Source organism: Sinocyclocheilus grahami, unplaced genomic scaffold (genome assembly GCF_001515645.1).
Source record: "Sinocyclocheilus grahami isolate Dianchi unplaced genomic scaffold, SAMN03320097.WGS_v1.1 scaffold204.1, whole genome shotgun sequence".
Lineage (NCBI taxonomy): Eukaryota > Metazoa > Chordata > Actinopteri > Cypriniformes > Cyprinidae > Sinocyclocheilus > Sinocyclocheilus grahami.
Genome location: NW_015505383.1, coordinates 416,674 through 444,441, shown reverse-complemented (window position 1 = coordinate 444,441; position 27,768 = coordinate 416,674). Strand labels below are relative to the sequence as shown.

Genomic DNA, 27,768 nt, shown 5'->3' with positions numbered 1-27,768 from the left:
TTATGGAGGACTGTTTCCTGATCCTGGGAGAGTAGCCTACAATGCCGGCTGTTCTGACTCACAGACTGTAAGTACGTTTCCACTGATGATTCAAACGCGAGTTTTGAGCAGTGGAGAGTAGCGCTTGTTGTTTGTCATTTCTCCGATCACAAATACAGACATAGTTTTATGTTTACGCAGCGCGATGCAATGCAGCGCGTAAAAAGACAGTATAAGTCATTATAATCCGTAATTATGTCCCCACTGGATGCAACAAATGCCTCGTTTGTAATGGGTTTCATTGGTTTTGTCTGGTCGTGCCGGGAGACAGCATCACAGTATGGTAGGGGCGTAACATTTCCGTCACACGCTTGAGGTATTCAGCCAATCACAACGCACCGGATAGCTGGCCAATCAGAGCACACCTCGCTTTTCAGACCGATGAACTTTGTAAAAATCGAAGCGTTTCAGAAAGGCGGAGCATAGAGGAGAAACAATAATGTACAGTATGTGGAAAATAATGTGTTTTTTAAATCTTAAACCGCATAAACACATTTCATTACACCAAATACACAAAATAATGTTCTTTTTAGCAACATCATATGACCCCTTTAAATTGAACAAAAGTGACAGTGAAGATCTTTATAATGTTACAAAAGATTTTTATTTCAAATATTGTTTTCATTAACTTTCTATAATTCAAAGAATTCTGAAAATGCTTCGTGAGCAGCGTATTAGAATGATTTCTGAAGGATCATGTCACAAGACTGGAGTAATAATGTTGACAATTCAGCTTCGCATCACAGAAATAAATTATATATTAAAATAATACAGTCATTTCAAGTTGTCGTAATATTTCACAATATTACAGATTTTCCTATATTTTTTATCAAATAATTGTTTTTTCAAAAACATTAAAAACCTTACCAAACATTTGAACAGTAGTGTAGAGTCTAGCGTTTATTTTTGCAGTCTGAGTAGAGGTGCATGATATATTATTATTTGCTTATTATGAAAATATAATTACCATCATTACCAAATAGTAGAATTACATTCTATAAATGTAACCTATAATGTTTTATGGTATATTTGCTTGTTTGGTTTCTGTAATGTGCACATAAAACATAACCAGTCAAATGTGTTAATGTGCATAAACCCAGAAAGATTAGCATGTCATGTTGCTCTGTGAAGCAACTCGTTTGCATTGGCTAGTTTTACATAGATTCATCTGCAGTAATTATCAATATGCCATATTGCATATTGAGTATAAACATATGATTATATGTATTCCATCTGCATTTTTTTTTTAATTACTGGCCTATGTATACATGTGTCAGACTCACATCTTTAGCTGCTGCACTATTTTTTCCTGCACTTATAAACAGGTATCTGTATTTGGAAGGTTGCTTGGGAATTATTTGGCAGTTTGCTGTATTTTCCAGTATTGTGTGATGCATAATTTGGTAAACACTGTCTAAAGCAACTACATGCAACATGATCTGAAGCCCCAGCTTTCGTCACAGTCTGACTGTGAGCTTGCATGACTATTTCATACATCTACAGTTACTATAACATAGGAAGACAGACACATTCTGAACAGATGTCAGAAGAATTATGTATCAAAATGCATACAGATTTTCTTCTGCGAAGCAGAGCTCATAACAGAGTAAATTGGAAGCTGTTTATTGATATTGTTAAGAAACAGGATCCGTGCATGGTAAAGGAATAGTAGCAGCATGGTGACGCTAATAAAATTTGTCTTTCTTTCTTCCTTATGTGTCGCCATCAGGCACAGATTTTTTTTTTGCCTATAGAACTTTGCAGAAAGCACTGTAGATTTCTGTAGAATTAGAACACCCATCATTTACAAAGTGTTACAATCTCCAGCCATTTAGTGTTTGTGGCCAGTCTGTATCTATTAGCTTTGAGACCAACTATTAGTAAGAATATTGATATTACTTTTGAGCTTAGCTAGGGTCTTCTTTTTCCCGGACACGTCCTGGCCAGGATTTCTATATTGCCTGAAATATCCAGGTTTTGGCTTTGTTTTTCTGTTTTCATACTTGCTGAAGTTAATGATCGAAAAGTAGCTTGACAAATAACATGTCAAATGCGCGTACATATTAGGTGTGTTCGACTTGAAGCAGTGCTGCGTTGCACAGACCAATCGGTACCACGGTAGCGATTCGAAAGCATAAGGAGCCATACTCTGTATAGCTTTCAGTACTTTGATGTCAAACACCAATTGGTCTGTGCAGCACAAAACAAAGCCAAAACCTGGATATTTTAGGCAGGGGCGGATTTAGTGATTTGAGGGCCCCAGGCAAAATATATGAATAATTGTATTTATGTATTTGCACACATTTACAAATTTAGCCTTGAGGTTCCTTTTTTGTTGTGGTACTTGCTGCTGCATAATGGTGTCCCACAGTTGTGTCCAATGTTTTTACATTTTTAATGTACATGTTATAATGGATTTCTTTCATGTTGTTAGACCATGAAAAAGCAATTGATTTACAGTTTTCACAAAAACTAAATAAATTATAAAATGATAAACCTCACAATTGAGCCTTTAAACAATTTTTTAAAGAAAAGAGATGAGTCGGAAGTATAAATTATGATATTAATTTAACACGGGGTTATGTGGGTGGATTTTCACATTGGTCTGAACAAAAACTGCAGACGTGATTATTGAAAATGCACTTTGATTCTCTGCCAGCAGGAAGTGCTTTTGGAACATCAGAAATACAGCGGTTTCCCTGGAAATGACTGCAAACAAAGCAGTGCTGCGCCAAAGACTATTGCTGCGTACCAATTCGCATACTATCCGTCCTAAATAGTATTAGTATGTCACAAATCATAATATGTTTAAAAAAGTATGCCAAAGATTCCCGGATGGTCTACTACTTCCGGTTAGAATTCGAAGTGCAGATCGATGCACACTCTAACGGCTAATATTGCCCACAACACATTGCACGGTGGACGAGGATTCAATTAGAACTACAAACATGCATTAAAAGTGTTAAAAAACTACAAACAAGGCGGATATACGCGACCAACGGACAGGTAGATAAACGGATTTGAGTGATAAATAATAACCTGATGAAAAAAATATAAATTTAATGTTATCCACGTTATATTTCATCTGCAGCAACACTGTGAGCTTTTATAATGATACGTTTGGTCATTAACTTTTAAATGCATCATTATGCAAACACATGAGCAGAGTTCTCGGCATGCTAGACCCGTGACTAGCAGATCAACGTGCCTCTTCATTTCTCTCCAATATGGTAGGAAATCAAATTAAATGAAATGTGGATGATGTTAACTGTGACAAGATGATTGATAGGGCAGTTTAAACAGTGACAGAATGCACGTAACTAAGCAACAGAGCATCTGTTAATGAAGCAGCTATGACGAAGTAGTATGTCCCAAAGCTTGCCTACTATTCTTCTACATACTCAAAAGTATGTACTTTTTCTTCACAAAAAGAGAACATACTTTTAGGGCATAGTATAAGTAGGCGAATTGGGACGCAGCAAATAGAATACCCAAGACATGTCACTCATATAGTTTTGAATGGGGAAAGATGCAACGCTCAATATGGCCGCTCAATCGCAGGAAGCCCCGCCTTCTGAATGAAACAGCCAATCGGTAATCGGTAAAGTCAGCGCGTCACTGCAGCTGCCGTTAGAAGTCCCGGTTGCTATAGAAACAGTCAGCGTTCTGAGAAGTGCTCTTAGGACTGTGCATGCGCAGTGGCTGATCTAGCCTGAAAAATAAGCTTTTAATAACGCTATTTGAGCAAAAGTAACAACATTTATGACACAGTTGTTGTCAGATTTCTTTGGTGATTTCAAATATGAAATTTAATCGTAAGCTTAGTGAACAGTTTTGGAGAATTTAATGTTTCCCCATTCAAAGAGATAGGAGTTGCACTTGCATGCCCGAGAGGCGTTTCAAAGATGTCCGCCGAGTGACATGACTTGTCTTAAAAGGACTTTGGCTGCGCTCATAAATGCTACTTTATCAGATAAAATGAAAATGCCATGGAAAATTTTTCTGAAGACAGTCAGGTCCCTTCATTCATTCATATAAAACCTTGAATTAGTGAGAATGAGCAAAGTGTGAAAAAATATAGCCTATATTGAGGAGAAAAGTCTACTGATGACTGTGATGAGTTACCAGCGTAAGCCTGTGTGCCAAAGGCTATCTAATTCTAAACTTTGAAATACACTTATTTTAGTTATTTTAACTACAAATTCAAATGAAAATGAAAAGGAAATTATACATTTACACACCTAAGGATTATATCAACCAAACTGTGTATGCGTCCTCTACTTGGGTTCTTATGAATAAGTAAGCAGCATTTAAAACAATAAACATATAATACGCATTGTTGCTCAATATTTAATTAGTTTCAGATGCATGATATTTTCATTTGCTACAAGCAGGATACACGAGAAGTGTGTTTAACTCGGACACGCAGACGGTTGTCGTGGTGATAAACAGTAAAAAGCAACCGTTCGCGTGTCCGCGCTTAATGCGCATCTCGTAGATGAAAAGCATTTTAGGGGGCCCTTGGCTTTTGGGGGCCCAAGGCGGTTGCCTACCTCTGCCTAATGGGTAAGTCCGCCTCTGATTTTAGGCAATGTAGAAATCCTGACCAGGACATGTCTGGGGGAAAAGCTTAGCAAAGTCTCAGTGTTTTGAACTTTAACTTCCAAGTTACACTGATATGTGTCTTTACATTGGACAATTATTTGTGTTCCTGGTATATTCGTACACATTTCCATGTGTCAGTCACTCCATGCCTCTATTCAGGGATAGCAAACACACTGTCACCTCTGCGTCAGTGTGGTACTTGTTCAGTCTTCAGATCAGATCATTTCCAGGCCTCTGGGATTACATCCTTACCACATGCGGCTGGAAAGTGAGAGCAAACATCAGAGACCGAGACTTACACAAGAGTGCAGACCTGTCACATTAAACCACATCCTGGTTATGACTCCCAGAGCCAAAGCCCACCCGCTTCCACAAGAGTCCACATCACAGACTTCATTTGCATTTACATTCATGTTGTAAGTAGAAGCTTTCAAATCAAAGCCACTTACAATAAAGTGGACATATCACGTAAGCCATAGTTACCAGTTATGACTGCTCAACATAACAATATTGGCTCAACCTTTAAATTTTTTTTATTAGTTAATGTCATTCCAAACCTTCATGAGTTTCTTTGTTCTGTGGAACACCAAAAAATGTGAAAATCTGAAAATTCATACGGGTTTGGAACGACATGTGGCTGATGATGGCTCTTTTTTTTTCTTTTTGGGTGAACTATCCCTTTAAATCCCTGGTCCTGCTTAGAGTTTTTGCTGGCTATCTGTTTGTCCGACCAATGGCAATTAAACATGATGTCTTGACTAAGTCCCATGGAGCAGGAGTTGAGAGATTTTTCACATAGACTTCATAGCGGAATTCCTATTAAAACATAAATAAATGGCGATTCTTACGCTGGAGCGTATTACAATATGGAATATTGTGCATCCTATGGATTTATTTTTATCGCCTGGAGGTGATGGTGCATTTGTCAAAATGGGTGTGAAGACAGAATTTATTGCCAGTAGCTTCCCTTCAGGATGAAGGATCACAGAGGGCGCAAACGCTGAAGAGGCAAACGAAGAGGAACCACGTTCCCTGTGGGAGGATGTTTTTGGGAGGACAGGAAAGAGAGATAAATTCAACTACAGCTGTGGGGCAGAGAAACAGTAGGATCCAGGAGGTAGGCATGATGGGGTGGCAATTCTAGGCAGCAGCAGCCCAGGCTGGACAGGAAGGTCTGCGGAAATGCCCAGGCTATAGGCCAACTCTGAAGCTGGTTGGAGAGCACGAGAAAAGCAGATGGGAGGAATCCCTGAAGAATCTCAACACACTGGTCATTTGAAGTCAGGGAGGGTGGGTTATTACAAGCAGCGGTTGCTGATGGTTGCTGATCATGAAGAACTGCCCCTTGAGATGGGTACAAGGCAGACTGAGTCTCCTCCATATGTCCTGTTCTGCCCTAGTTGACCAGATTCCTTTGTCTTCAATCTAAGCACACCAAAGCACAGTAACTGTATACCCATATGGCTTGTCTTTTCAAAAAAAGAGAAAATTATATGACCAAAAAAACATTTAAAGGGATAGTTCACCCAGAAATTAAAATTACCCCATGATTTACTCACTCTCAAGCCATCCTAGATGTATATGACATTCTTCTTTCAGACGGTTACGATCGGAGTTATATTAAATAATGTCCAGGCTAATCCATGCTTTATAATGGGAGTGGATGGTAGCCCAAAATGTCCAAAAAATTGCACCCATCCATTATAAACGAAGTCCACACGGCTCCGGGGGGTTAATAAAGGCCTTCTGAAGCGAAGCAATGCGTTTGTGTAAGAAAAATATACATATTTATTTACAACTTTATAAACCTTAATCTCTAGCTTCCGCTAACTGTCGTCCGCGCATTCATGAGGGAGTGGCTACCATCCACTCCCATTATAAAGCATGGATTAGCCTGGACATTATTTAATATAACTCCGATTGTATTCGTCTGAATGTCATACACACCTAGGATGGCTTGAGGGTGAGTAAATCATGGGGTAATTTTCATTTTTGGGTGAACTATCCCTTTAAATGACCAAAATAATAATAGCTACATAGTTAGCAGTGGCGGCTCGGCAGAGGAGTCACAATTCATGTCTCAGAATGTGTATTCTTTGTTTGTAATGTCACAGCTGTAATACCATAACATGTTACTGAAGTTGGAAAGCGCCACTTTTCTATCACGAATATGCCGAATCTGCTGATGTAATTACAACCGCTAGGTGATAGAAAAGGGGAGGGGGAGGCCGGGGGAGAGCTGAGCTCTTGTGCCTCCGTTGGTAAAAAAAATTAGCCAATCACCATCGAATGTTCACTTTCAGCGCTGAGGAGTGTTGCAAAAAGAAACCTCGTAGGGGAGGCTAGCCTCCCTTCTGGTATATCAACCAATCATCATAGAGACATAAATTACGTGATATTAGTTTGAACGTCTCCCACTGCGCTGATAATGTACCAAGTACTTATGAGTAGCGATATTGAATATTTGATGCCAACAGATTTACCAAGCTGTCATTCAAACAGTATATATACAAATTAAAAATAAAGGGAGAACACACCTAAGCTGGATATAGGCTAACGTTACAGCAGTCGGCTCTTTTAACACAGACTTTTAAGAAGGGATGGCTGTTTGCTTCAAGTGATAGGCCAGGTAAGTGAAATTATATCATCTTGCTGTATGTGTGTCGTTTTCATTACGTTTTCTGATTAAAAGCAACCAAAAAGCCATTTTAAAGTGGTTAAGCAAATAATAATAATAATAATAATAATCATCAGGGATTCCCAGACCAATACAATTAGTGTGCCTTCTCTATTTTAAAACCCACGAGCCGCCACTGATAGTTAGTGGTATTTGCTCTTTCACTATTGTCTGTTCTAAACCTCCAACCCCAAGTATTCAACATTGGCATGTTACCGTTTGTGTTGAACAATACCTCAAATCTTGCAGCTGGTTGAAGAGAGGTGAGCTGGAACACACCAAAATGACTTTTGCCCATATTTTTGCCCCAGTTTAAAGTCTGGATGAGTCACTACTAGTAGCCAAATGTCAGAGACAGTATGATGATTTTGGGCAGCTGGAGTTGACATCTTGTAGTGCATGATGGGCACACACTTTGAATTTTTTAGCTTCAGACTATGATCCCATCCAGTCGGAGGATATCAAATGTATTTGATATATTGAGTTTCTTTCAGAACACACTGTATTGTATGATGCCCCATTTTAACTGACTCAACGACACTTACCTCCAACTCCAGCTGAGTTTGTTGTGTTTGTAATGAATTGAAAGTCTGGTAGTGTGTGATCTTCAGTTGTTTAGTGTATGATGCTTAAAAAATTGGTCTAAAATCATCTAGTGTACTCCAGTCTAAAGTTACCTGTTTTTTACTTGGTGACTTGCATTAAAGGAAGAACCCAAGCCATATCTAGGGATCAGAACAGCATAGAGACTTGGGAGGTGGGCTCTTTTGAGTTGGACTAGTAAGTAACCAACTCACAATCACCTTGCATTACAGTGTCATCTTTTGCACAGGAACTTTTCTTTTCTGAATATGTAAAAAATCTTTTAATTACATTACCCAAATCATTCCATAATGACACACCTATTTGTCATTATATACCAGTTTCCTCTATAAGATTCCTGGAGAGGAAGGTTTGCCTGGAAGACTGCTGTAAGAACATGGGATGATTCCTCTGTTTCCTTCCTGACTAGAAAGGCTTTGAAACATGAGTGGGGGCATCACTAAAGCCTGTCATTACACAGAACGTTTGTAATGAGCCTTGCCCAGCAGAGGTAGCAGGATTATAGGCTTTAGGGAGTATATAGGGTGCCTCGTTTGTAGCAAACTACCTGGAGCCAAGCCGGCAGTAGGAGGCAGGCGTTTAGTTTATGATATGACTGGAAATCCTGTTTACAACCAATTTTAATAACACTGCGTGTAAATGAGCAAAGGAGGTTGATAGACTCTATTTACAGTAATTAAATTTGATTGACCTGTCAAGGCATGCTAATGTATGGACCATATACTATCCACAGTTTATTTTCATACTAAAAATGACTTTTATAGTTTTCTGAGTGTTGATTGGCCATGCAGAACTCCACTGTGGATGTTGTGTGTGGTTGTCAGGGGGTTGCTAAAGTGTTTGGGTGGTTTTTAGTGCATTGCTATGTCGTTGCTAGGTGGTTACTTACTGGCCAAAGTAAAAAGAGTCCACCCCAAATTTCTGTAATATTCTGGTCTCTATAGATATGATTCAGATCTCTAGTCTATGAAAGTTTTTAGCTGTTGTATTGTCTGCCAGGCAAAACTTGTAAATCTAGTTATCATATGAGGGTATCAATCAGTACCACTGCAGGAGAAGTGAAGTTCTGAATAGATAGCATAACAGATTTAGAACAAACAATAGTAAAATATAAAAAATACTAACAGTATTGCTTGGTTTAGCATTAAGCTATATATTGCTCTATCCTGTTAAATATTTGGAGATTTGACAGTGATTATGCTTTTTAAACAACACTATTTGTCTTGTTTTAGCGCATGGTCTTTGGTAACACATAACTTCACTTAAGCCAAAAGCTGTACAGTCATATGGTTTGCAGTGGTTTCCTGCTTCTGTGATAATTGCTAAAGGTTCATGTTCTTCTATCCACTAGTCACTGTTTTAAGGTAACATCAAACCTTGTCAGGAGATGATCCTCCAGCTGGTGAGGATACACACACTCAGCTTCTTGAGCCTATGAATAATTTCAGATGATCAGAGATCCTAAAGCCATTAATGAAAAAAGTGCAGCTCTGGAAAGAAACACTTTTCTTTTTGACTGTATTTTAAGGATTAAGATAAACACCTTCTAACAAGGTACAATTACTGCTTCCCTTCTGATTCCTGGGCTTTGATCATGGAAGACTGTGTATCATATTTGTTAGGCCACCTGAGTGAGGGCTAAACATGAGCATGAGGAAAGGAGGCTCAATTAACTGAGTATTATTAGAAACAAATACATAATTTGTGTTTTGTACATGAGCATTTGTACATAAACAAGAAAAATGTAGAGAAAAGACAAGAAAAAAGTAAATAAATTGATAAGGGGAAAATCTGAATTAAAAACAAAAGTAACTGAGTATTATTAGAAACAAATACATAATTTGTGTTTTGTACAAAATACAGGCACATAACTACAATAAATCTGAGGGGGGGGGAGCAAATGTTGGGAAAGTTCCCAAAAAAAGGGATTGTACTTATGAATAAAAAGACTTCCACATAAACAAGAAAAATGTAGAGAAAAGACAAGAAAAAAGTAAATAAATTGATAAGGGGAAAATCAGAATTAAAAACAAAAATGCAAGAAAAAGGAACTAAACATTAGTAATGAAAACGAATAGATGGTTATGGGTTACGGAAATTCAAGGAGATGAATTTCAGCAAAGTTTGAGGGCTACGACAGTTTGTTAAACAGCATTCCCACAATGAATGTGCAATTGTTAATGGTTTATGACTATTCCAATCATTTGTGGTTACTGGACAAGGATTAAAAAAAAAAACATTTGATAGAAATTGCACTTAAAATTTTGTATAGAACAGAAAGTTCTATGACTGAAAAACACTATTTGAACATTAATTTTTCCATGACCGTGAGAACCCTGTAAGGGACCATAAGGACTTGTACTGTTTATGAAATTGTGCATTGGCCCAAAGATGTCAAGAAGACAGAACTTTGCACTGAAATAAAATGACTTGTGGCCTGTTAACAAATAACTACATTTCCAGCAGGAATAATATTCAGGCCTATAGATATATTTTGTTGTGGTGCTTGTTTCCAATAAGGCAGCAGCTATTTACACTGCTGTGATGCTGATATGCTATATTATAAGAACTTTGCTTTTGTAAGCTTTTATTCGGTCTACGGTGGACATACAGACTTACCTGTAACGCAGTTCAATCTGAAACACTACTGTCATGTAAATCACATATCAGAAGTATAATTTACAGACCCTTTAAGCCCTCGAAAACTGATACGGACGTTGATTTATTTGCAGTTGATTTGATGTGAGTGACACGTGCGCTCTGAAATAGGATTGTATTCGCCTATGAATTTAACAAGTGCATGAATGCCAGGCAAACAATAAGTACTGAGGTGCTAATTTCGTGCAAATATAACCGTGCGAACTCAGTCCATTTACCAAAACCCGTTTACCGAGACGTAATTGTAGACCGACCTTGTCCATCGGCCATTGGTTAAAGCGTCCACGGAGGTATTAATTGGCTTAAAATAGTGATGAAATGTTCCTCTCGAATGTGACCTCCATGTGGAGAGCGTGAGGTGGGAGCGACTGAATGAAGTGAGACGTTAGCATGCAGCTGTCGCAGAATGGACCGGTCGCGTGCTGGAAAAGTCTCAATTGCCGCGCGCGGGAGCCAGGTAGAAGTGGCGGGAGGCGCGTGGAGAGGCCGTTTAGGACCACCGCGTGCAATTACCGACAATCAGAGGAGAGCTTAAGACCTGTTCTCAACAATGGGCCCAGTTCGCCACGTTCATGGGGGTGAGCGCTCAAGTGCGTGCAGCTGCGCGCTCATTCAGCACCAGCAGCAGAACTACCTCGCGCTCCGCAATTAGCAACTCCTTTCAGTTTTAACCATTTAAAAAAAACAGTATATTATCCACTGTTTTTGGTTGCGGAATCATCTCTGGGAAGGGGAAGAAAAAAAGGGAGTGATTGATTGCCGCGTGAAGTAGGCTGCAGAGAGCGAATTTTCATAATTGTTGTCTTAATCCCGCACGTAAAAAATGTAAATTGCCTTTAACCGCATATGAATGAGTTTGACGTATGCCTTTTGGAGCTCGATTTTTGACCAAACAATCCGAAAGAAAAAAATAGCACGTATCTCATTTACAAGTGTGCTGTAGGCTACGCGTGCAGACTTTTTGCTTTTATTATGAATCTAGAAAGCGTTTTTCTTTATCAGAATGAGTGAAATATGTATTATCTGCCCTTGTAGACGACCAAGAACACGAGTGGATCGTGCGGACCTGCAGGAAGAGCTGGGATGAGTTCATTGGCCACTGTCCAAGAGGCAACACACTGGAGGAGAAGTGAGAATACTCACGCACAGGCAGGCCATTGTTTATATGAATGACACATTGATGCAGCTTTGTGACATTAATACGTTTCTCAATCCTGTTTTCTTTTCCAAAACTGAACTGAACACTCACACACACACACACACACACACACATACACACACACTCTCACACACACACATACACACACTCTCTCACACACACACTCACACTTACACACACACACACTCACAGACACTCACACAGACTCACTCACACACACTCACTCACACACACTCACACACACACACACACACACACACCCCCACACCCACTCACTCACACACACACACTCACACACACTCACACACACACACACTTACACACACACACACCCACTCACACACGCACTCACACACACTCACACCCACACCCACACACCCACACACTCACACTTACACACACACTCACACACTCACACACCCACCCACACACCCACACACTCACACACCCACACACACACACACACACAGGCCATCGTTTATCCGAATGACATATTAATGCAGCTTTATGACATTAATTCGTTTAGCCAATGTTTTTTTCTTTTCCAAAACTGAACTAAGAGTTTTAATAAGTGATAGTAAGAGTGATAAGTAAATATCATCACATTAAAAATATCTTTCAAAATGAGTGATTATCACTAAACTGACATCTGTAAAACTGCAACCCACAGAAATCATGTAATATGAATGCTTAATGGTAAAATAGAAATAAAACATGAATTTGCATTAAGTGTTATAAGTATATCTATATGCAAAAGCTTTAGATGTACTATATATATATATTTTTAAAAAAGTTTTAATATAGGCTACAGTTAGCATTATTATTACACAGTTAGCATTAGCACTAATTGTGCTTTATTTTCTGTTTTTTATTATTATTATAAGTGAAAAATATCTCAACTGAACAGCTACATAACAAACCACAAAAGAGTAAAATATCATTAAATGAGTTTAGGTTTTAAAAGTCATTGCATACAGTTTATTTTAAAGACAAAATGATGTTTGAATAGATAATAGTGGGTTTGGGTACAAACTAAAGTAAGAAATGTTACATCATTGCTGTATTCTGCCCAAGCAAATGACCAAATGACCAGTACTGCGAAAGCATTCAACAACTGAATACAGCTCAGTGTTCTAATGACGTGAATGAGTCAGATTCCTGCTCAGCACGAAAAGAAAAAAAAGTGATACAAAATCATCTGCATTTAAAAAAAAAAACAAGTGTGTGCATGAGTGAAGAGAGGATAGTTTAGTAAAAGATTATGTCTCAGTGGGTCTTTTGAAACAGAACACGGGATACAAGAACATTCCTGTGATGTGGACTGACAGGGAATTCCTGTATGTGATGGCGATGGAATCAGTGATGGAGTCATTACTGCACACACTGACCCGTGAAGGGTCTGCCAGCTCCTCCATCAGCCTGTGATTGCTTCCTGCTTCACTCATGCACACAGACCCAACACTGGCCCATGCATCTATACCAGAGACAGAAATTAACCAGGGCTCAGGGCAAAAATACCACTGAAAGTGACAACAACAAAAAAACATCTAGATATTCTTTTCGAATGATCGGTTTTCTGTAATATTTGGTATATGCCATAATAGTCTATCCTAACTTGTCATCATAACAGTCAGATATACAATCTGCATTTAATGTCATAAAAGAGTGTTCCCTTCCAAAAAACACTGTGCTGGGAATACCATGGCAGTGAATGAAACATATTTAGATGTATACTTCAAGAAATAAGTGTGTAAAATATATATAAAAAGTAATATTGAGTTTCTTTTATACAGATATTCTGATTCATTGTTAACTTTATTTTGTCAATTTTTATTTGAATTATTCATGAAGTATTTAACAATTGGTGCTTTAGTAATTTTGAAATAATAATATATATATGTACACACTATGCATGTATGTGTATAATACATACATACATACAGCATTCTATAGATAGATATGTTCTTTACAGGCTTTTATGCTCTGGAAAAAAATCCAGTAATCGGATTTAATAATTTAAGTTTTTTAATTAATTTCATTTATTTAAAAAAAAAAATAAATAAATGATGCACAGCCAAAGAAATAGTTAATTATTTTATTTTTTTTACAAAACAGACATGTGGAAGTGGGGAAAAGTGCTTACAGGCTACCTGCCATAATAAATACAAGAATTTAGAGGCCTTGTCCCCCATTCAGAACACAAGAATGTATTTCTCAAATTTAAGTTACAATTTCAGACTTTTCCCCCGGTTTCAGACCTGCACACAGCTCCTATCTGTTAGTATACAACACTCCCGCTCCCTCGTCACAGCTGAGGCATATACGGCACACATGTATGAAGAAATCAATGAAACACAGACACTTTCGTCTCCCACATAAGGTTAGGACACTGCTTAAATAAAAATACATTACATGTACATTTTCTTTACATGTAGCCATCTTTACAATTTACTCAAGTGCTCTTTTTAGTCTCAGTCTTCCTCTTATGCACAAAATACTGTTGTTTGTCATTGATAATCCCTTCTTGATCCTCAAGTTTAATATTTTCTTTACATTTTTTGTAGAAAATGTTCAGAGCACTGTTTTTGATTTGATTTGACACTAAGATCAGTGTCATTTGTAGGCTATGATTGCAGGTAAACTGCGATGACGGGCGTTATTGAAATTCATTTTGGAAAAGAATAAATGTTAGGGAAGATATAAAAGGTTTTGACATCTTTTTAAACTATAGAAATTATTATTTAACACTTTACCTGGATTTAAAAGGAAACAATTTCACTTTTCTAAAACGATCTGCTTTCAAAACAAGATGTCGTTAAAATAATTGCAAAAACAATTTGCAGTTATGTTTGATGGACTTTAAGGCCTTTAAGGAATTGAAGTACAATTATTTTTTTAAATTGAAATATGTGGACAAGTCAAGCCTGCTGGCTTTTTAGGCCCAAGAAAACGCATATGCTTTGCATACTGGCGTAAGAACAAGAAAGCAAGAAAAAGTGAACTGAACTGTAGCTAAAATTCATTTCACTGGCTTAGTACAGATTCCATGTTCAATCGTGGTGTGCTTCGGCAAGGAAAAAAAGATCAAATTTGTCTTACCACCTGGTCCTATGCCATTTATTTCCCATCCACATTTCTTGTGCTTTTGCCTTTTTCAATCTAAATGTTTAACACCGATGCTGGTAACTTTACATTCCTTTTGAGTCTCCAAACGCTGAACACGAGTCAGAAGAGACAGTCAGAAGAGAGGACGCACCAAGAGCGCTAGTCTTTTACAGTGTGTGCTCAAGTCTTTTTTTTGTCCAAAAGTCCAGATCCTGGGCTTGGTGACAAAGTCCTAAATTCACAGGTCACGTATGCGGTTTTCCTTAACCGAGAGTGACTAGATGCAGGTGAGTTCAATCCTGTCCAATGAAACCAGAGAGGAAACAGTCTCTCTCTTTGCGAGTTCAGAGGTCAAAAGCAAGAGGGAGCGTGACCCTCTCCTTCAGCCAGATCCGACCTCTGAGGTTTGGAGCAGGAGGTCAGGGTGAAGGGGTCAGGGGTCAGTGCGAGGCGCGGGTGTTAGCGGCTGAGAGGGAGCTGCGGCAACGTCATGGCCTGATGAGGGAGGCTCTGTGTAGTGAGCACTGAGAATGGATGGCCTGTGAAACCAAAACACAATAAACACAACATAATATTAATCTACATATGTTTAGATCAGAGAACATAAGTAAAAACCAGTTTGGTTTGTTTGTTTATCACTACTACATTACTTAAAAGCTACTTTTAAAGCTGAATTTTCAGTCTAAAGTGTCACATGACCCTTCAGAATAAGCTGATTTGCTGCACAAGAAATATTTTATCAGTGTTCTCATTTTAGTTGTGCTGCTTAATATTTTTGTGGAAACCATGATTCGGTTTTTTTCAAGATCTTTCGAAGAATAAAGAAGTTTAAAGGAACAGCATTCATTTGAAACAGAAATCTTCTGTAAGATTATAAATGTCTTTATGTCACTTGATCAATTGAATACATCCTTGCTGAATAAACGTACTTACTTACCCTAAACCTCTGAATGGTAGTTTATCAGTTTTCACAAAAACATATTAAGCAATTCAACGGTTTTCAACTGTCTGATTATCAAATCAGCATATTAGAAAGATTTCTGAAGGATCATGTGACACTGAAGACTGGAGTAATTTGATCACAGGAATAAATTACATTTGAAAATATATTACAATAGAACAGTTATTTTAAATCGTAACAGTATTACGTTTTTACTGTATTTCTGATCAAATAAATGCAGCCTTGGTGAGCATAACAGACTTCTTTCAAAAACATTACAAATGTAATTATTCCAAACTTTTGACCAGAAGTGTCAACTTTATTTGAAGGTGTCCTTGTTACAGTGTAATTATACATATAAGTACTGAGTAATATTAATTAACTACATGTACTTACTATATGGTTAGGGTAAGGATTTGGTTTGGCTTAGGGTTACTTGCATGTAATTATGCATAATTAATTGCTATTATAATAGTAAGTACATGTAACGTGTAACAAGGACACCTTAAAATAAAGTGTTACCTAAAATAAATATATTATTATTATTATTATAAGCATTTTATATTATTATCCATAACAATTTAAATGAAAAGTGGCATTGAATTAGTTTGATTTCCCTTTGGCTTTAATGACAGCAGCTCTTGAGGAAACACTCACTTTCGATGTACCCGTGCAGGGCCACCGTAAGGATTTGGTTTGGCTTAGGGTTACTTGCATGTAATTATGCATAATTAATTGCTTATAATAGTAAGTACATGTAACATGTGTAACAAGGACACCTTAAAATAAAGTGTTACCTAAAATAAATATATTATTATTATTATTATTATTATTATAAGCATTTTATATTATTATCCATAATTTAAATGAAAAGTGGCATTGAATTAGTTTGATTTCCCTTTGGCTTTAATGACAGCAGCTCTTGAGGAAACACTCACTTTCGATGTACCCATGCAGGGCCACCATGCGTGCTCTCTCAGGAGTGCCGAAAGGGGAGTAATGCAGCTCGTCGGGCAGCGAGGGGGGCATGCGGGCCTGCGGGTGAGCTTGAGGTGGACCGCTGTGCTGTGGAGTGTGCTTTTTATGTCTCGCTCTGCAGTTTTGAAACCAAACCTATGAAAATACAACCAACTGTCAAGAGAAGCCGTCTCTTTTTATTGCATTTGAATGGAAGCATGAAGCACTAAGGGAACATTAAGAGAGTTCCGTCACCTGTATGACTCGTCTGCTCAGTCCTGTCATGTCTGCCAGCTTCTGCAGGGTCTGAGCGTCAGGGTTGTTGTCCTGTGCAAACTGCGCCTGCATTACCTGTGCATGCAACAAGTCTCACATTAACATGAGCTCATTTACTGAAGGGACATGCATATTTGTAAATATGTTAAAAATAATATCAACAGTTTAATTACAAATTATAATTATAAATGAAATTCAAATATTTTTTGAAACTTTAGACAGAGTTTGCATGTGTGTTTTTTGTTGAGTATCATATTTGATTCATTAGGCTTTTTTATGGCTCATGCAATATGATATATTGAGAATATGGAGCTCATACAAAAAAAAAAAAAAAGTGCAATTTTGTGCAGGGTTGTTATGTACATGGCCAAAAAATTAGATTAAAAAAATGATCATATCTTGTAAATTAGTGAGATATTTATAACAGTATATCAGACTACTTGCATAAAATGCATATGAATATCAGTGTTCACTCTAGATCTCCCAAATAATGTCTTTGTAAGATGATATTTAAATGCTTAGTTTGATTATCAAAGCTCTGTAGTTTCAAAACATATATTGCAATGCAATACAATGATGATTGAGAAATGAACAAATAAATATTCCTCAAAAGTCTGATGATCATATATAATACTCATATTTTAACATGATTTTTCTAAAAAGTGATACCTGGATAATCAAGTTAACCTAAGTTGCTTCAGTCCAGTAAGTGTCTGTCTTGAAATACTAACAATATAAATTATTCTTAAGTTTACTTGATAAAATCAGTAACGATTTCAAAGCAAAAAGACTCGTGAACCACAACCTGGAGGTCTTATTCTAAAAGGCCTTTTACTTGCTAAGAATAAACGATCGATCAGACGACATAAAGCATGAAGTAGACTGTGAACAAGATCATGTTGATCATTTAGAGACCTTAGAAATGTGCGTATCAAATATGATACAGTAGGGTTAATATTATAATATTGGTTGCTTGCTGATAGTGCGGTTTCAGATGTGTTTAAAACATTAAATGGAACTGAAATATGAATTCAGATTGGACAAAGGCATAACCACAAAGAGGGTTTGCTTCCTCATTTCAGACACTGTTTGATCATCTTACCTGCAGTTGTTCTGCAGTGAAGGACGTTCGTGCCCTTTTAGCCGGTTTTGGTTGACTGTCCTGTTCTGACGGCACCGCCCCCTCCAGAGTGAGTCCGCTTCCTGCGTAAAAACCCGGGAAAAGTGGTTAAAACCAAAACTTTTCAGATTAAGGAGACTTAAAGTGAAATGCATCTGAAACACACGTACCACTCTCAGCGGCCCGTTTCAGGTTCTCCACCATTGTGTCGTAATGGATCCGACAAAGTACTTTATCCTCCACCAGCCCGAACTCCTCGCCTGTGGACAGCTGCCGTTTGCAGGAGAAGCAGGCGAAGCAGGCCAGATGGTAGGCATTGCCTCTGGCTCTCCGTACCCAGTCGCTGGCGTAGATCTGCCGGCCACAGCGGGCACACTTTGTACCAAACCTACTGTGAGACAGAGAAGGGCTTGAGAATCAATACTTACTCAGTAAACAATAAAACATGTTACGCATGTGCTTAGTATTACAACCCATAAGCTAGTATATAACGATAGACGCATTTGTGCATTTTGCTTCTTGTTCTGTATACGTAATAGAAGTCAATTTCCCAGTGAAACAGGTATTTGCTCTCCACAGAAAGCCGTCGCTGGCAGAAGATAGAATATAGATATAGGCTGAACCGTGTCCAAAAGATAACCGCTAAGCGTGTCAGACACGGCTGTAAAACTCTCAGCACAAACAAACCACGAGTAATTCTCTGAACCGCAGGTCGACAGGAAATATCTGCTGATAAACTGCTGATAGGATCCATAAACTCATGATTTTATCCAACAAAGTGCGCAATACATGTAAGATTGTCTATTTTTAAAGCACCTCCACTTTTTCTTTTGTGTAAAGGACAAAGGGTTTGTAATTTATACACATATGTAAATTAATAATGGCGGGGTGGTGATATATTATCTTGTTTAATATATATGACAATATTAAACTATATTTTAATCATTAAAAAATCTATCAAATTAGTTTATTATATATATATATATATATAACATTGTTAAATATGTTATATAATATTAAACTATATATTAAAAATATATATAATTAGCGTGTAGTATTATATATATAATATTAAACAATATATTTTACTTATATCAATTGAAAAATGTATATAATTATAATTAACAATTATTATATATAACAATTCATTAATATATAATGTATTTTCAAGTGAATTTACAGGTTAGTATTAATCAAACATTTTCTGCAATAAATTTTACTCTCTCTCTCTCTCTCTCTATATATATATATAAATATATATAACTTTTAAAAATAGAGAATTGTTTGCAATAAATGAACCTGAACCTGCTTATTTTACATACTTAAAATTCTGGATCATTTAATTTTTTCTTTTAGTTTTGTTTAATCAACTACACTTTTTTTTAAATGCCAGATTATTTTACTATCTATCGGTTTGTTTGTTTGATTATTTATTTATTCACTGACATTACTAGAATATCTGCCATTCACCATGATGTCACTCAGATATTTGCGAAGGCGATTGGTTCTCTTTATTGCAATTGTCTGCACACTACATTGTGATTGGCCTTTTCTGTTTTTCATCTGTTCAATTCTATCTAATTATACAATACACTGCAAAGTTGATGCAGAAATTGAGTTAATTTACTGCATGTTATTGATGTTACTGCTGATGTTAATCATCACATTCTCAGCCAACTGTGATTTGTAAACCACATACATATTCCATATTTAATTCAGCCCTGCATTTTCAGCAGCCGTATGGCCGTGTAGTTGCTTATAGCACCTCTTCTGTTATCCTGCTATCAACAGGACTTGATAAACAACCCTGTGGCGATACAAACCAACAGCGAGTACTGCCATAATGAAGTGTTATTTTGACTGGACGGGGTTGAACATGCAGTTTTTTGTTTTTTGACCCAGACATCACATTTTGGTGACCAAAGAGAGTTTCAGTGTTGAGAGGACTAGAAGAGACTAATGCTCTGCAGATGGCCAGGCACGGCCCTTTTTTGGCCTGAATCTGAGCCCCCCCCTCCACCTCTGTCATTGGGAGCCCTTGTGTAAACAAAGTGTCACACACAACCTCCTCCGACTGCAAAGAAATACGGGATATCGAGATAGCCATGCATGTTTCTCCCAATGCTACTGAAGAATGATGACACTGGCCCCGAAAGTCCCACAGTGGGGCCCTCGGGGCGTTCATCCGCTGGAAATGACATCATAGCCCACCAGGGAGCCCCACGGGGTTCAACAAATCAGGCAACTTGGACCGGCACTTGTGTGTGTGTGTGTGTGTGTATAATAATTTGTCTGTGCCAATCAGCACCTGAGCAGGATGAGCCAAGAAGCAAAAACAAACCTGAATAAAAATAAAATATTTACAGTCCACTTAAGTGCAAAGTATCGACACATAAAACACACCTCACGTATTAATGCCTGCAAAAAGCATTCAAAGGGCTTTCTGTGTACACTGCACACCATATTCTGACAGCATCATTCCAGACAAAGAATACAACGTTTGAGTAATGATGCATTTCAGACGTGTGTTTAGAGGAGAAACATTGTGGAACGGAGCCGTAATCTGTCATGGCAGTTCATTTACCGCAAAACCTTTCAGAAAAGCCATAAAGATCTTAAGGGGGTTTTGTTTTTGTTCAGATCTGCCGCACGTCTGATTGTGCGTTGTTGTGCTTATTCTGGATTTATTTCTGTGCGGCAGATCATAACTCGCCGGGAAAAATTCCGGCAGCCGCAAAGCGTTTCCCTCAGCATCGAAGGAATTCACCTTTGGCTGGAAAAGAGAAGCTTGTGGAAGTAGAAATTCGGTAGATTAAATTTGATATACTCTCGGAGTATTATAATCTGGGGGAAATCTCCCTCTCAGAGACATATTAGTGTTGTTTGCTACGGCGAGCATCACTATTACTATTGCTCATGGTGGTTTTTCAAAACCCTGAACCATGAATTTGGTATGTAACTCGTCCCATTCCATTGCTTGTGCAACAGGTATAAATAATACCGCAAATCTTACGACTTTCTGAGGTATGCTTTTCCATTCCTTAGCGTTTGCATTGGTGGACTAAACTGTCCGAGAAACAAGGTAGACATATGTCAGACATATCTAGAAAGCATAATAGAGACTTATATCTAGTTTGCAAAAAAAAAAAAAAAAATGTAATTTCATTCATTCGTGCACCTTCTTGTTGTTACAAACTTGTATGAATTTCTTTCTCCTGCTGAACACAAAAGAAGATATTTTGAAAAATGTGTCTAACCAAACAGTTGCTGGTAGCCATTAACTTCCACAGTATTTTTTTCATACTATGAAACTCGGTGGCTACCAGTGACTATTTGGTAATCACATTCTTCAAAATATCTTCTTTTGTGTTCAACATAAGAAAGAAATTCACACAGGCCCCTTCGAAAAAAACGCATTGAAAAAGCCTACTTCCACACTAAATAGTATGTGAAAAAAGTAGTACCTCCAAATTTATAGTATTCGAAAAACAGTACCTGAATAAACTACTAATTCCGTCGAGTTTCTGAAGTGTGCATTCGATGGACTATCCCATGAGGCCATGGGACAGGATTCGTGGATGACCGTGAAGCGACGCAACTGACGTCGTAGGTCACATGACAGTACCAACACGCCAGATGTCCGAATTGTATTAATGCTAAACATTTATTCTATATAAAACATACTTTTTGAATGTTCACAGCCAAAAAATCTAACCAAATGTAGTACCTAGCAGATACTATGAGGTTTCAGACAACCTAGCGACCTATCCACAGAAAAAATATTTTTCGCTTTATTTTTTATTCTCAAACATATCCATATGTTGAAACCATTTTTTCCTCTGTTAACCAGAAGAAGAAAAAAACATTTCATTTTGCCATTGTAATTTCAGTCACTCGTATAATTTCCTGCATTCTCCACCAAGTTATGAGTTACACAAGCTCTGTTTACTTCTGTTTGCATTTAAACACAAGGAGCCCTGTACGCGCATACAGTACATCATCTCTTCCAAATCTAGCGATCGCAGCTCCGCACAAACCCACTCGGGTTACCGCCGTACTCCATCACCCTGTCCTTATCCTTTGGTTCCTCTGATTAACAGCCTCCTCTGACTTCCTGTGTGGCCTGATGCTCATGCCTTTGTGGTGGTTTCTTTTTAGTGTAGGTACAGTCTCGGCTCTGACCCTTACCGCCAGATCTGCCCCCCCACCCCTCGCATACACAGCAAACCCACTTTGATTTCCTGTAATTACACTCTATTAGAGCAGCTGTCAATCTGGCCCAGATGAGAGACTAACACAAATGAAACATATCTCCTTATGTTTTCTTTTCTTTTTTTTTGCAAGAAATCAATGGAGATCCTTTTTCTTCCAAGCATATGATGGCCGTCTTCTATTAGTGTTGTGCAGCACCAGCGAAACAATCCAGCTGCCAAATACAAACATGGCAATGTGTTCATGAGCTTGTGCTACAGGTCCACCAATCACAAGTCTACTTATTATGTCAATGGACAAAGAAAACTAATTATTTCTAATCAAACCGATTCATAGAATAATTTAACCGTGTGGCATGACATCTAAACTTAAAACCAGTTTACGGATAAATTTATGTCCAGTTATATAAATAAATAACTCTTAAAAATGAAGGTTGCAAAAAAATTTTTTTGCAGCAATGCATTAAAAGAACCATTTTTGGTTCCTCAAAGAACCTATCAGTGAACAAGAACCATTTTTTTCTCAGTGTGAAGAACATTTTAAAAAGCTAAAGAACCTTTTTCCGCTATAAGGAATCTTTTGAGGAATGGAAAGATTCCATGAATGTTAAAGGTTCCTTATAGAACCATCGATGCCAATAAAGAACTTTATTTTTAAGAGTGTGGAGATAAATGTACAGAATTAGTTGCAAGCAATTATGTCGAATGCTGCGTTCTGCTAACTGCTAGTGGTTATGATCTTAACCTCTTTATATAAAATATATATAAATGGGTATCAAGACTCAAACAGACAAAAAAAAAAGGTGAAATCCACTTAAACCAAGAAACACTTCTATTTCCAGAAGACTTGACAAGAGGGATGTTTCAATGCCACTGGAGAAAAATACATGTTCAGTCTACTTCAGATCACTGAACCGACTCCACAAGCATGGAGCTATTACTGTCTCTTTTTGAAGGCAAATGCGAGTCAATCAGTATTTCGCTGCCGGGGATGTTCCTGCGATTCCATGTCAAAAAAAACATTAACAATATATACGATTACGTTTCCTGATTAACTCAGATAATTAGGGAAAAACGCTTCAATCTGAGGCTGTATTTTGCTATGCCAAAATCAACATAAACCCCTAAGGTTGCTGCTTTGACATACAAAACTGTCAAGGAACAATGATACACATATTCATATTTTTAATATCACATTAATATATAAAATAAAATACAGTTAAAACTTTTTGTATGTATATATAGCTATTTCAAACATCTGGAAAATTAAATAAATGCTCATTTCCAGTATCCAATTTATCTGAATGTATCTTTTTCTTTTATTTATTCGTTTTCTATAACTATTACAAGCTACAAATCACACTTTAAATTTCAAGGTCAGTTAAAAGAAATATGAATATTGTTCGCATATTTATGCTAATGCAATACTACTAATCGTTTGGGAGAATTTGTAAAACCCTTGTCCATTTCATTTAACTGCCGTCATTTCAGATTTCTATTGTACTAAACCGCAACTCGCCATCTTCAGAATATGGGTTTGTCCATAATAATAAGATTTATAACGTAATCCACTTTGTGGCGTTTTCTTGCATTCCTTTCTACATCTTCTGTGCCAAAGTTCTCAGAGTTTTGTAATCTCTTGTGGATTAAACAGCTTGAGAGATCCTGACGCCCTAGACTCGACACAACCGCTCAGTGAAGATCATGGCATTGATGCACCATCTCGTGGAGCATCTCTTCAGATTATTGGCCTTAACGTAGAAAACAAACCCTCTCCTGCAACACAGCATTGACTTTAAAGGGGCCAGTCATTCACATTGACGGGCAATAAGCAGGGAAGGCTGGCCAATATCACACTGCCATTCACAGGCCTTGCTGAGTGCTCTGCAATCATGCCATATCGCAGCCCTTCTAGCCTCAATGCAAAGCTTCCCTGTCAGACCTCCATCCCTTCCCATCAGCATATTACTGGATCGAACCCAGAGCTCGATACTTCTGAGACTGAATTATGTAACTTGTGTTTGATTTCTTTCACTATTCAGTTGCATACAAGGAAATATTGGCCAATTTAACTCTACTAATAATCAAGTACTATTTATACCTCTCAATACTACTATTGACATATATATATATATATATATTGCACACAGCAATAATGTGCTTTATGTGGTAACATCTAAATGTATGATTTAATATGACTGAATCAGAAACACCAATTAAAGTATTTTAAGTTGTAAAATATTTACTTAGAATAAGCTACAACGTTATTATTTTGGTCTCAGATCAATTCTTTTTGTTTACTATTATAATATAAAACGCAGTTCTAATGGAGCTTTAGAGCAGACAAGTATAAAATTGTCTAACTTATGAATAAATTAACTACAAATAGTATGACGTTTTATGATGTTAGCGATATTTTAAAGTACGAGGTCTTTTTTCACTGAATTTATCACTGGAAAATTAACTAAATTACACACGGCGTAGTATAATTATATGTCGGCTATTTGTTGTGGGAAACATTAGATCGCTACTTTTTAAGCAAAAATAAAATAAGTAAATAAAAATGAACAAAAAAATCGTATTTTTAGCATTAAACCCTAACACGCCACACTCACGCAAGGCATTTTCAACCATAAACAATTACGCAGTATTTCGTTTATATGCGCACCTGATCATTCTGAGGACAGAAAGTGAAAAACTTACCCTACCTGAAATAATCCATTTTACAGAAGATTTCCTTATTTTTAATGTAGCAGCTGCCGTGTTGACGGAGCGACGTCCTGCAAACCGAGCACTCCAGACACCTCACGTGCCAGATCAGATTATTAACCTGGAACAAACAGAACAGCCCACATGAAAATATAATCATTGAAAATAATGAAATTTGCATATTTCTTCTTTTAAAAGGCTACCTTTATGTACTTGTATTTTTTGCGTTTCATTAAATTAATCGTTCATGTGTTATAAAATGAAATGTCAACATGCATTAAAATGAAGTCGAAGCGCACACACGTGTTTCTATATGTCTCAAAATGACTGCCATATAAATATGTGATCGGCTACTATAGGAAATGGGTTTGTTTGTTTACAATTAAAGTTGTGATTTAAAATTAGATTCTGCCACATATTTTGTGAACATTGCGCTGGTGTATAAATGCAGATGCGTGCACATTAAGCAGCCTATTTTGCTGTATGTTGCAAGCGGGAAAAAATGTATAAAAATGTTAATCAAACTTGCAACATATTCCGTCTAGAAATTTGTGATTATTAAAATTTTAAATGTAAATTATAGATAGGCCTATTTGGGGTTTAAAATGATGAATTTAGCCATGTTTTCTTTGGAACATTTAGGCTACACGGGAGGTGCATCTTAGAAATATTTATTTAAAGATTCTGTCGAAAAAAATAAGTATAATTATGTTCTCAGACTATGAAACCCCAAGAGCTGAGAAAAAGGAAAATGTACTAAATTCGTTCATCCTGAATAAATTGTAATAAACTCACGCAGTTTTATTAGTTTCCGCAAAAGAGCAAAACAGTACGGTCAGGGGGAGCGTGCTCACGCGCAACACACGCAACTCACGCAACACACGCACTTCCTGAAAGCCAAGCATGCCGAGAGCACATGCACAGCGATCCTGTCAGCATCTCCACTAAAAAACGGCTGCTCGTTTTTAGAAAGCAAAATGCAGACAATTTATTCGTTGAAGAATCTAAATCTATAGGCCTATCTGGAGGTGAAAAATAAATACTCGCAGGATTTGCATCCATCATGTTCTGCTGAGATTGACTTTTTATACGATGTGTAAAAATAACAGCAAATTCGAAATTAACCTCTTTTCCCCTTCACATTATTATATTATGCTCCTCTGACCAAACCAAAACACATGCAGACATTACAGAAACCTGAACCCATCTGTTATATCAAAGTTGGCATGCATTTTTTTTCTCCAGAAATATGACTGGATCTAATAGCCTAACGTTTCTGCTTCTGATCAGTTTGACCCCAGCTAAAAATACAAATAAAAACATTGTAGAAAGTACAATAAAACAAATAAAATTGCGATTTTTTTTATATATATATATATATATGTAGCCTACTCATTCATACATAAGGGCTATAAGACCCAATTAGTATCCTAGTAAAATTAAGTATCCAATTTTATTATTGAAGCGTTTCATCAAAAATCAGTTATCATCATAGGATTAGACAAAATCACGTTAATCAATTAGTTAGTCAATGACTTTTAAGTAGCCTATATTTTTCGATCTATTAAATTGGCCGCGGTGCATAAGACCCCAAACATGCAGAGCTAATACAGATAATTAATAATAAACAACATAAAAAATAACGAAAGCGACAAAGCAGGCGACACTAAATCGTTCCAACTAATTTTGTCTTCATGCATTTTACGAAAAAGTCCGTTCACTCGCCACATGAGACACAAACACACACTCACGCCCTCGTACCTTGAGCAGATATCTGTCCAGGATCTCGAGACCGCAGCTCGCGCACACGTTCCTCCCGGTGGACGGCGCGGAGGAGGCGCTGGACGCGGGCGAGCAGATGGACGGAGTCGAGGGCGGACTGGGCGAAGAGCGCGTGTCGTCTTTCTCCATGTTCGACCTGTGAGATTCTCCGTCAGACTGCGACTGCGACAGCCACAGAGATCAATATTAAACTCGAAAGTATGACGTTCAGAAGGTTATTTTATTGACAGGAATATTCTGTTGGGAAAAAAGAAAAAAAATCAACCCACTGTAAAACTGAAAACGTTTTCGAACGTAATTACTGATGAAGAAAATCGAAACTCTTCTCAAGTAGGAAAGCATGTAATAGTCGTGTTAACTTAATATTTTCTAACATCTGTAGGGGAAATTCAGTGACATTTAAAGCGTTCTCTAAGCGCAATAATATCAAATCTGTTTACAAGTCCAAGTTAAAAGAATCCACCAACGTGCATTACATCAGTAAAGAGTGTTATGTTGTGGCTGAAGGCCTTTTCTGCTAAAAGCAGAACTCTGACCTCGCAGGGGCGCAAAGAAGGCGCAGTATCGCTCCTCGTGCAAACTCACCATCGCGCGTCCGTGCTGTCCGTCCACGCAGCGTGATGCTCCCGGTGTGCTGTGCGAGTCTGGAGAGATCACCTACAACACAGGCAAGCCACAGTGCTCCATGTCAGGCACGGTCCCTGCTCTATATATGCGTCCAAAAACAATAAAAACGCTTTTAAATGTGCATTGAGAGCCTCGCGACAAAAGCCGCTGTTTTAATGAAGCGATTTCAATTTGGATTTCTCCCCCCCAACACTTAACCCGTGCCTTTTCCCATAATCGTATTTCCACGCAATCCAGGGAGCTGAAAAAAATAAACTACCTGCAATTACAAATAGCTTGAAATGCTCGCGATAAGAGGAC

At 37.6% G+C, this 27,768-nt stretch overlaps 2 protein-coding genes across 3 annotated transcripts in view; one reads left to right on the top strand and one right to left on the bottom strand.

Annotated features, from left to right (window-relative positions):
- The window catches only part of LOC107595543 (MORN repeat-containing protein 5-like), a 30,837-nt gene that overhangs the window by 2,808 nt on the left and 261 nt on the right, over nucleotides 1-27,768 (top strand). Inside the window, exon 5 of one of the 2 annotated variants that reach the window (XM_016285972.1) lies at nucleotides 11,618-11,711. In XM_016285972.1, the coding sequence (XP_016141458.1) occupies nucleotides 11,618-11,711 (94 nt within the window). Of the gene's footprint in view, nucleotides 1-11,617; nucleotides 11,795-27,768 lie in introns of those variants that run through there. The other variant, XM_016285973.1, reaches the window with a different exon arrangement.
- On the bottom strand, nucleotides 13,933-27,066 carry LOC107595541 (LIM/homeobox protein Lhx6-like). Its single transcript, XM_016285968.1, has 7 exons — nucleotides 26,821-27,066; nucleotides 25,059-25,180; nucleotides 18,310-18,530; nucleotides 18,122-18,222; nucleotides 16,999-17,094; nucleotides 16,725-16,899; nucleotides 13,933-15,385 (listed from the first exon to the last, which is right to left on the bottom strand). The coding sequence occupies exons 1-7, from the start codon at nucleotides 26,968-26,970 to the stop codon at nucleotides 15,306-15,308; spliced, it is 945 nt and encodes a 314-aa protein (XP_016141454.1). The 5' UTR covers nucleotides 26,971-27,066; the 3' UTR covers nucleotides 13,933-15,305.

Excerpts from the sequence above, each read along its gene's own strand:
- LOC107595541 (XM_016285968.1), bottom strand. The coding sequence starts at position 26,970 with ATGGAGAAAGACGACACGCGCTCTTCGCCCAGTCCGCCCTCGACTCCG. Across the intron at positions 18,531-25,058 it reads TGTAAAATGGATTATTTCAG|TAGGTTTGGTACAAAGTGTG; the intron begins GTAGGGTAAGTT and ends TCTGTCTCACAG. Across the intron at positions 16,900-16,998 it reads TGAGCAGACGAGTCATACAG|GTTTGGTTTCAAAACTGCAG; the intron begins GTGACGGAACTC and ends GTATTTTCATAG.